Source organism: Scomber japonicus, chromosome 9 (genome assembly GCF_027409825.1).
Source record: "Scomber japonicus isolate fScoJap1 chromosome 9, fScoJap1.pri, whole genome shotgun sequence".
In the NCBI taxonomy this organism is placed as follows: domain Eukaryota; kingdom Metazoa; phylum Chordata; class Actinopteri; order Scombriformes; family Scombridae; genus Scomber; species Scomber japonicus.
Genome location: NC_070586.1, coordinates 29,038,430 through 29,049,396, shown reverse-complemented (window position 1 = coordinate 29,049,396; position 10,967 = coordinate 29,038,430). Strand labels below are relative to the sequence as shown.

Sequence of the window (10,967 nt, the reverse complement as noted above, 5' to 3'; positions counted from 1 at the left end):
AGCCTCTTAGAGCTGTGAGGCAGAAGTGATGGATTCAGCCCACAAAAAAGTGACAGTCTACTCCTAACGGGCCACAGGCAGTACACAACCTGCCCTGGACTCTCACCACTTTATCAGGAAACTACCTCCAACATCTAACTAAAGTTACTAGTACTTTTTTTTCCAAATTGGATTTTTTGGAACAATCTCCTGAATGTTTACTGAGGAGTTTCTGACAAGTTGAGCTTCTGTCGGGCTAATGACTGAGTCTTTTAATCATAGGCTTTAAAACACCTTTACCTCTGCACTGTTGGAATGGACTAAAGGTGACAAAGAGTGCTTAACTAGACGGGCAGAGAGGAGGAAGTCAGGGTGCAGCCGTCAGACTTGGGATGACTTTCTACCTGGAGAAACTTCAATCAACTCTGCTGTAGGAGGACAAGGCAACTGAGGGAGCCTCGTCAATACTCTGCAGTTATCTCGTAAGAACCGTGCAACTTTTGACTTCACTGTATTATTTGTTAGTTTATTAACAAGGACAGAGCACATTAATACACTTTCCATACACAATTGATCAATGCAGGGTTAAGTAGTGTAATATATCACACTACTTAACTCTGCATTCATCAATTGTGCATTTTTGTAACTCGTACAAAACAAATGATGACCTTTCTTGGTCTGATAATTGATAAGTGATCTTAGAGTAAGTCAGTCAATGACATTTCTACTGTATCAGGTACCATCTGGTATCTTTCAATCTGCTGCACTTCACATCATGTCTCATCTGAAATACAGCAGACATCATACGGCATCTATTATCTGACTCACTGTTTGGTAACAAAGGGTTACTCTTACATGCTGATGACTAACCAGATGGATGACTCTGAAAGACTTGGTCAGGGGGGGTTAATTCAGCGCAGGGGGATGCTGGAGAGCGGGCTCTCAACACTAAGTGCTTCTTCACTACTGATAAAGAACACTCATCTTGTCAAAACCCAAGACCCTAAAGATGTAAAAAGGCACGTGGGCAGTGAAGAAGGAGTGTAGAAGATGATAACAACAGAAGCTTTGTGTTATACATGCTGAGATAAGATTTTTATTTTTTAATATCTTAAAAGCAACATCCACTTCTAAAAAAACGAACACGATAACCTGACTATGTCGAGCAGTCTCCAGCTTCAGGATGTTCCCCTGGGCTCAAGAGGACAGGGAAGCAGGCACTTTGAATCCTGTCTTTGTTTCTGTTGCCAGGGTAGTGTTTGGATAAGGGGGCTTTGAGGTAGAATGCTGGAACTTATCGAAACAATTCATGAGACCCCCTGCCTTCCCTGTCAGACTCAGATCATGAGTGGGGTACGGAAGAACGCACCAAGAGGCAGGAGACACAAGACAAAACCTAGAATTGAACTAAAACCTGAACTCTCCTGCTCTGTGGACAGACAAAACAATTACTGTCCTTTACCATCAAACTGAACAGGTAGTTGAGGTTAATCATGTTCTAAATGTCATGTTAAGCACTTACGGGGATAACATAGTTGAAGAAAAAATTAGGTCAATCTCAAGGTAATGCAATAATGAAGATTACCTTGAGCAAATTGAATTTGACTCTGATCTAACAGATATTGGGTATCATGCAGGAGACTCAGCCGGTTCTCAGCAGAGTTGATGCTAATTTGAAGATGCAGTACAAAGCTGTCCAGAAAAGTGTCCGCATCTTTTCGGCTACTGACAAATGAGGTGTTGTGTAGTTATGTTGTGATCTCCAATTGCAGATGATGATGATGTGATTACGAAGCATTCAAACAGAAAGTAGGACACCGCAAATGAAATGGGTCACTACTCCGTAGATGCAGCATGGCTTGTAGGTACGGCGGGGATAAGGGATGTGGTGGTCCTGCATCTAGAAGGTCTAGCTCCCTCCCGTCTGCCACTGCCATTGACTCTACATGTGTGTATGGCAGCTCACTCTAATGAGGTGACGAAGAATGTGAGGAATGCCATGCTCATGCTGAAATGAGAGGGGCTGGGGTGAGAGACATCAACCAGTCTGAGTGAGGCTGCCCACCTTCTAATTAATATGTGCTGAGCATTACCAAAAGGCTGGAGCGCAGGCACTGGTCAGAGGCACACTGACCTAACCGCAGCACCCACTGATCACACTTGATTTAACATTGAGTAAAAGAGTCGTGTAAACACAGACTTACCACCTGAAGACAGTAAAACCAAAACAAAACATTTTAGTGTGAAGCAGACTTGAAGGAATTACTCAAGGGGAGCTGCCAATCAAATTAGGATCGAGTGGTTATTCACTGCAGTTCTGTCATTCGTCTTTAGTCCCTGAGCAGTGTAGACGTATATGACACTTCTCAACACCAGTTAATCATTGCCACTATTGGCGAGTCAATAGCAGCCTGTTAAAGTGAACTGATGTTTGAACAATAATGAGCTGTGAGGGCTGTTAACAGCGAAAAAGGAGGAGGAGATCCTCTGTTGTTCCCTCTGGCAGACTGCGGATGGGTTAATAACAGGCTGTCTCTGTCGGGGCAGATGGGACTCTCTCCGGTCCCTGGGACTGATCTGAGCCCAACAAGTGTTGTTACTTGAAAACATGCATTAACTGAAAAACACTCACAGACATGCACATACCGCATACACTCACACAAACACACATTTCATCACAAGCAGCAAACATTTTCCCCTCAGCTTTGAAGTGTAGCAAAGCCTAGAGGAGGAGATTCCGGGCTAACGACGTCCAACATGGGACTCCGCCGCAGCAGCAGGGGCAAATCACACGGCATTTCTCAGAGACAGAGCTCATGTTCCAGGGGGAGAAACCGCAGGAGCCACTAGCCAAATACAGTCATCAGCACATTACAAGGGACAGGCTCTGGGCTGCTCTACTATCTTGGTATGGGCTTACTTGTAAGCTATTCCTGATTCCTCTGGGACTCTATAAAGTTGTAAAATTATTTTTAGTGAAAATTGAGAAAAAGTTCTCTTTCTCGCATTGTGGAAAGAATGTTTATGATCCCCCATTCACATCAATCAGCATTTGCAGAGGTGGCGTCATACAGCCAGGCTTTGTTAGTGGGATTAGTACTATGAAAGACCTCATACTTTACTGCGAGAAGACAGATTCATGGTAAATGAAACAGAAACTACACTTTTCTTTGAGGCTTTTTAAAAAAAGATAAACGTTACATTCTTCTTTAATGTATTAATTTTTTTTGTTGGAAAGGTAAACGATTATATCAATATCAAGACTGACTCGTTACACAAGAGAATGGCGCAATAGTTTTTTTTTTCCAGTACGAAGGTGTTTATACATTCTATTCTAGACAGATAAAACCAGTAGGGTCGAATGTACCAAGGGTCATGTTCTTGGAGAGCGCTGCATTTCTCTTCTCCATGTCTCCAACCTAATGCGCTGGCAACACGCCCAGATTAACAAGACAAAAACAGTTCTGCTCTCTTTCCAATTTTTGTTGAACACAGTTTGGTAGGTTATCTTACACACAGAGATGAGCTATACCAAATGTAGGAGGGGGGTACACGGGCAATCCCAGTCTCTTCAAACCCAAGCCAATATAGGCCTCTCCATAATGCTTTCTGATTAGACAGGCCCCTTCTGACTCTGGGGAGGTGTTACACAGGACCCCTCTGTAATCCAATATGCAGCGGCTTTCAATTAAGGTGCCCCGGGAGTTCAAGGCCTTGTTATCCTTACACAGGAGTTACATTCTCCTCACGCTCTCCTCAGTGGCATCTCCTCCACTTCTAATAACAGCACATCATCTCCAAAAACTGCCTCCACTTATTTTTCTAATAAAAATGTCTACACTTTGGATTGTAGGGCAAACAGCTAAGCATCTAATTTTCATTTACTTCTAAGGAAAGTTAAAGGCTCTGCATGAAGAGACATTTATGGAGAAAGCAAACAGACTGAGCTAAACAGGCAATATATCAGATGTTATCACAAATTCATAATTACATGGGTGATGTTATGTAATGTTCCGAATCAGATTATTAGGTGGTTAAGTGAGCCTTTAGTCAAACATTGAAAACAGAAGCGGACAAATTCAAAAAGGCTATAAAAATAAATTATGACTAATAGTCTCTCAGGTTCTAAATGTAACTTATTTCCCTCTTTTGGTAAGGGTTATTGGACAGGACTGATGCAACACGATCGATATTTAGAACAGTTCCATGAATAGCATCATCTGCTAGTGTCTCAAATTTTCCATAAGCAAAGATGTCAGGGCCTGCAGAAGCAAGCAGATAGGAGTGTTTCTGTGTATCAAGCATTAGTAGTGGCAGTCACCCAAAGAGAACACGAGCCAGGACCACAAACTAAGCTAAACACACTCCCCTAAGACCAATCTATCTGGCTAAAGAGATCAGCACATCATTAGACAAAAGAAATATTTTTCTTTAGGGCACTAAGGGGATTAGTAGCTTTAAAACATCATGTACTTCATGTACTGTGTACATTTGATAGTAGAAAATGGATTTAAACAAACTAGGATAAAGGCCAGATGTTTTTTGGTAAGTTACACATAAAAGCTACTGGGAAAACAGCAGTGCCAGCACAAAACAGCTCATGCCAGTAATGATGCAGTATCAACAGTGTACCGACCATTAGATTCTTGATTTATACACATGAATATAATGCGTTTCCTATCATGGAAAGTCACAGCAACCACTGGGGCGCACAGCAGGGCAAGTGGGCAATTTCCCTTCAGATCTAATCTTATTCAGTAGCCCATATTTTCGGAGCTTTAATGGCCTGCAGACGTGCTTAGGTTGAGATGTGTATGCTTTGGGCTTCTGTGCCTGCCTGATCATGAAAGGTAATGGAGTATAGTACTAGTGTACCCTGATGGGCAGCCTGTTTCTGGTCTCAATCAGCATAGATGTGAAGGACTCCATTGATGTCCTGTCAAAATGAGTGTGCGGCCTAATCCTGAGGGCTCACAACTATAATAATGAGCGTCAAATACGTTAAAGCATGCTCATTCAAAAGAGTGAGTGAGTGGTAACAGTCTTTTCTCTACAAAACAATCATGTTGTTCATTTTCTTCCCCATTGTCGTCAGGCTTTGGAGAGTTGGACATAGTCATGGAGCCCCGTTCAATGGTCCTGCTGGGGCTCCTTCTTGCTTATGGACTGGTCTGTGGTGTCCAGCAGACTCAAGGGAGTCCATCCGACAGCAGCCACGGCAGGGAAAGGGCCCAAGAAATTGATAGTAGCGATGGTCTAGAAAAAGAGTTTATCTATGCAAGAAGGAGCAAACGTGCTCCACCTGACCAGCCGCAGGACAAGTGCTCATACACTTTCATTGTGCCTCAACAAAGAGTGACAGGGGCTATCTGTGTCAACTCCAAGGAGCCTGAGGCCATGCTGGAGAATCGGGTCAACAAGCAGGAGTTAGAGCTGCTAAACGTGGAGCTACAGAAGCAGAAGAGGCAGATTGAGACCCTTCAGCAATTGGTAGAGGTGGATGGAGGCATTGTCAATGAGGTCAAGCTTCTGAGGAAGGAGAGCCGAAATATGAACTCCAGAGTCACCCAGCTATACATGCAGCTGCTCCATGAGATCATCAGGAAGAGAGACAATGCCCTAGAATTGGCTCAGATGGAGAACAAGATCCTGAACCAAACCTCTGAGATGCAACTGCTTACCAGTCGATACAAAGACCTAGAGCACAAATATCTGCACCTGGCCTCTCTGGCCACTAACCAATCAGCTCTTATTGTTCTGTTGGAAGAGCAGTGCCAGAGTCGTCCTCCCCCCCGTCATGTCCCTGTTCCCCAGCCCCAACCCAGACCCCAGCCCCAGCCCCAGCCCCAGCCCCGGCCTCAGCCTCCACCTCCACCATCACCACCTATCAACAGGCCTTACCAGCCACCAGTCCTTCCACGTGCTAACAACCCAATCAGCAACGAGATCCAGAGTGACCAGAAGTCTCTACCGCCTGTCCTTCCAACAATGCCTGCTGGCACACACAGCCCATCCACCACAGATAAACCCTCTGGTGAGTCTAACAAAGACCATTTCTCTCTTTCTATTTTTGATGCATTCTTTCCAAATCCTGGTCACAAACAAAGTATTGTGTGTTTGAAGTAGCTACTGTATATTTTGAACTTCTTAATCATTAATCACACGACAACACCAAGCACAAATTCTTCTTGTCATAGCAAATCTAAAAAGTCTCACACAAGTCCCAAACACTCCCAAACAGCTCTCGGTGAGCACAGAAATGCTGTTGTCTACAGCCTTTTGAGATGCATATCATCTAATTGCCATGAGCCACCACACACAAAAACACAAAGCTTATTACCAGGGTAAATACATTTGCCTAAATGGATAATTGGATCCAAGCCCAAAGGTGTCTCGAACACGTTAGTTGAGTATAAAAACTGATATGAAGCCTGTTTTTGCGGTATCAGCTCTAATGAATAGTCTATTGCCATTCCCTTTCATTAGAAGATGCCTGTTTTAAAATGATGGAAAAAAAGACCATTCCAAACCATTCAACATGACTACTTAAAAGGGTTTTTCCATTGACATTTTGTGTGATTGCTTGCCATTTTCACTAGGCTACATGTGAACGGTAGCCTTTGTATGGAATGTTTGAAAGGAGGCAAGTAATTTCCTGCCCACAGCCATGCAACTAACACCCCAAAAGTTATATAAACCCTTAACATGAATAAAGAACTTCACACAAGGCAGGGATAGAGGAAAGAAGAAAGAAACGTGACAGGAATGAGCAACAGAAAGAGACGGGTGGGGGGATGGGGTAAAATACGAACAGTAAGAGATACCGCAAGTCAATGATGTCATTTGTTCCAGTTGCACCAGGCAAGAATCAGTCATATGTTCCACCAAAGCAGCAGACTTTATCAGGCAGAACAGGGCAGGGCAGCTCTCTGGCTTGTATCTGCTCAACAGAGACATTCCTGAGAGCAAATTGATGGCTGAAAGTGTGCAGAGACAGATATCACCTCTGAATAATTTACTAAAACCAAAAACAACATTGTTACCAACAGAAGAACATCTTACTGTTCACATAATTAAAACATTTTATTGTTATACGCTTGGATTGTCAGCTAAGCAAGACCTTTTTAATATATGTATAATAACTAAGGTGCAATGTCTTCCATATACCTCCTCTGTAATTTTCAGAATTTCTCTTGCAAACTGTTGATGCTCCTCATCTCTGTGCCTTTATGTGACCCCCTAATGTATTCTTTTTTCCATTTGTCTCCATTGTGTTCAAGCACTTTGTACACTGAGCCAACTGGCAAAGCACACATGTGAAATCTTGAGAACTTAAACACTTTCACAGCCAATTGAAGCAGGGGAGCCAGTTGCCCCATTATTGTTTTTCCATATCTATTGGGTTCAGAAATTTAGGCGCAATCATAATGTCACAGAGGAACATTAGTTTTCACTGATTTGCACCATAAAATCCAATAAAACAATCTGACCGTGCACAGAACCTACAAAACACTTGAAGCATGAATTTTACTGCTGTTGAATGCTAAAGTGCTGATGCTGCTTTATTTCATAGTTAACATCACTCTTCGCAGACAAACTGTCCATCTGGGTCTTTTTTTCAGCTGTAAAGAGATAACACATCTTTCTAAACATACAGTTGAGGCTTTTATGTTACCTCACATGAAAAAAATTCGAGCAAACTTCCTGGCAAAGAAGTGCAGCTGAATGCAAGATTTTACAAGCTGTTCTTAAATTAATTTAGTTCCGGCAATCCACTTTTTAAAACATGGTCTAAGGCCTAGATGGAAATGATGTGTCTGTCTAATACAAAACATAGAAACTTAAGTGAAAGAAGTAAAATAATAGCTCTGCACTGCCTAGCATTACAGATGATCGAAAGGTTCTGCTACTGTTTCATCATTCAATAGTCAGGATTCCCTTTGCCCTCATGCCAGTGTTTCTTTTGGCTGCACAGCCTGCAGCCATTTCCCTTCTGAGAGGAGCAGCCAAAGTCAATTTTACTGTTAAAATGAGAAGCGCTCCAGTTGAAAAATGGGATTCCCTATGTCAGAGTATAAAAACTCTTTGTGGTATCGTTTCCCTTTGTTCATTTTTGAGACAATGTTGTACTAAAATGACATAGCAGGGGTTTAATGGACAGAATTGTCCATATTTCTTCTCAGGTCCTTTTAAGGATTGTCTGCAAGCTCTAGAAGATGGCCACACTAACAGCGGCATGTACCTGGTGAAGCCAGAGAATGCCAACCGACTTATGCAGGTGTGGTGTGACCAGAGACATGACCCAGGTGGATGGACCGTGATCCAGAGGAGGATAGACGGCTCTGTCAACTTTTTCAGGAACTGGGAGACGTACAAGGTGCGACAACTTCACACCAAATCAAGGACTTCATAGTTTGGAGGGAAGCTGATGGGTTATGTAGGCTGTTTTGACACTGACCAGATGTGAACAAGTAATGAATAGGTAGTTTTCAAAGTGTCTAAAGCAGTACCTGCTTTTGACAGTGCCACAGCCTTATGACTCATTAATTCCAGCTGCATCTGTTGGTCTTTGTGAAGTGGCTTCTCATAAAAATGGTAATATTGGACTTAAATGTCACAAGAGTTGGTTGTGCAAGCATTTCTGATGTTCACAAAAAATGACCTTATTTTCTGAATATTGTGTCAAAAGGTGACTGTTTGCCAACAATTCACAAGGGTCCTGATTAAATCTTAGCTTGGGGCAACAAGAGAGATCTTGCCAAGACTGTTACGAAAACCTTTTAACCACGAGATCTGAAATTATACTTGTATGCTCATCATAAGGGGTGTTTCCATGATTCAAAGCATGTGTATGCTAGGGAATACCACAAACCAACATAAGTATGACCAAAGCCATAACAAAGCGGTAAGACAGCATCTAGTATGACGGATTTCATACTATATGCAATGTGTCCTGCTGTGTTTTCAATAACAAAATAATAGTGGAAATCTGGACACCCGATGCTAGCCGTAAACTTGACTCAGAGGGTCCATTTATTATAATGTTCCTTGACGATAAACAACACCACAGAAGAGCTAAACTCATAATTATCTCCAGATTATGACCAATGACCCTGAATCATCCTCCAGACATCCAAACTAAATGTTCAAAGCTTTTCAAAGAGCATTTCTTAATCGTACTGATAATGTTTTCTTTCTTCTAACTGCACTTCACAGCAAGGCTTTGGCAATATTGACGGCGAGTATTGGCTAGGTCTGGAAAATATCTACTGGCTGACTAACCAAGCAAATTACAAACTGCTCATCACGCTGGAGGACTGGTCTGGCAGGAAGGTGTTTGCTGAGTATGCCAGCTTTAGAGTGGAACCTGAAGCTGACTTCTACAAGCTACGGGTGGGTCGTTACCATGGCAACGCCGGCGACTCCCTCACCTGGCATAATGGCAAACAGTTCACAACACTGGACAGAGATCATGATGCCTATACAGGTAGAAATCATAACGTTACAAAGTATCAAAATTATTTCTGAAACCTAAAAGCAAATTATGGTTTTAACACTGTTTTTTTTTCCTTCAATCTTTCTAGGTAACTGCGCCCACTACCAGAAAGGAGGCTGGTGGTACAACTCCTGTGCCCACTCTAACTTGAATGGAGTTTGGTACAGAGGAGGACACTATCGTAGCCGCTACCAAGATGGAGTCTACTGGGCTGAGTTCAGAGGAGGAGCCTATTCGCTAAAGAAAGTGGTCATGATGATCCGTCCAAACCCAAACACTTTCCACTAGGCATCACAAAACCAAACAAAACTTTACAGGTTCTCAATTCCATGTCATCACCACCTATCAAGCCAGGTGAAAGTGCAATATCAAAACATCAGGCCAATATTTTGGTACCTCCTGACAATTCAAAGAATTTGTGCACTGTTATTTAGTTGTCTGTACCATTTTCCCTTGTATGAGTCAGTAAAGATGTGCTCATTGCTCAGGAGTTGTGTACACTGTCTCTGGGTACGGACAGTGCCTTATTTTGATCTGTGTGAGATTTTAATTTGACATGAAAAGGACTGATTACAATAATTCAGTTATGTAGCTTTGAGATAGGAACCCTACAATATATATTTAGTATATACTGTATGTGTAGTACTTTGCAGTAACAAGCAAATGACGATGACACAGGAAATGTATCCAGTGACTGTCTTTTAATTTCATTCTAAATACATTTTTTCAAAATGTGCAATTTATAGGAACACTTGCAGGCTTGATACAGGGTTGATATTCTGGTCTATTATAACAAAATATACTGTACACAATAATGCCATTTTCTTTTCTAACATAAAACCCAGAGTTTTGCAAAAACAAATAGTTAATGTCAATATCATTACCTGACTTGAACTATGAAGTGTTTGTCTGTTTATGCAACACTCTACCAAAGTTTTGAGGAGATAAACTCTTTTCAAAGTCCTGTTTTGTTGTTTTTTAAGTACTTGTTTTAAAATCATCAATTGCTTTAACAGGTATCTACCAATTTGCTTGTATGAATCAAGCACTGTATTTACTGTATAAATTTAGTGGTTTGTTGATGTCAATAGATCCAACACATTGCGTTTGTACATAAGATATTTGTAATATAATGTATTAAAAACCTATTCTGTCATTATTAAGTTGCAATAAAATATGTACAGCTAATGCCTCCTCCCTTCCTATGTGCCTCTAATTAACACAACAACTGCCACTATGGTAACTTTGAAATACTTTCTACACTGACACAATATTAACAGAAATATATAAAGGAAATGGAAATAATTAACTTTATGAGTGCTTTGAACTGCACGTCATGTTTGGATTTCAATAAACAGTTGACACAGATCTCTGTGAAAACATCTTGACATTAGCCATGTGGACATAGTGTAAAATATGTCTACAGCTCCACTAGCAACTCTCTGACACTGTGCTCAGGCACATTAAATGCTGCTGTTAGAAATGGCAATGT

The 10,967-nt window shown here is 41.6% G+C and overlaps 1 protein-coding gene across 1 annotated transcript; it reads left to right on the top strand.

Annotated features, from left to right (window-relative positions):
- Positions 1 to 5,097: 5,097 nt before the first annotated feature.
- On the top strand, positions 5,098 to 10,413 carry angptl2b (angiopoietin-like 2b). Its single transcript, XM_053325254.1, has 4 exons — positions 5,098 to 6,013; positions 8,163 to 8,356; positions 9,196 to 9,466; positions 9,564 to 10,413. Exons 1-4 carry the CDS (start codon positions 5,098 to 5,100, stop codon positions 9,761 to 9,763), a joined length of 1,581 nt encoding a protein of 526 aa, XP_053181229.1. The 3' UTR covers positions 9,764 to 10,413.
- Positions 10,414 to 10,967: the final 554 nt, after the last annotated feature.

Bases quoted from the DNA above. Each gene is read 5' to 3' on its own strand.
- angptl2b (XM_053325254.1), top strand. From the start codon at position 5,098: ATGGAGCCCCGTTCAATGGTCCTGCTGGGGCTCCTTCTTGCTTATGGA. The intron at 8,357-9,195 runs GTGCGACAACTT...TGCACTTCACAG, and splicing joins GGAACTGGGAGACGTACAAG to CAAGGCTTTGGCAATATTGA. The intron at 9,467-9,563 runs GTAGAAATCATA...CAATCTTTCTAG, and splicing joins AGATCATGATGCCTATACAG to GTAACTGCGCCCACTACCAG.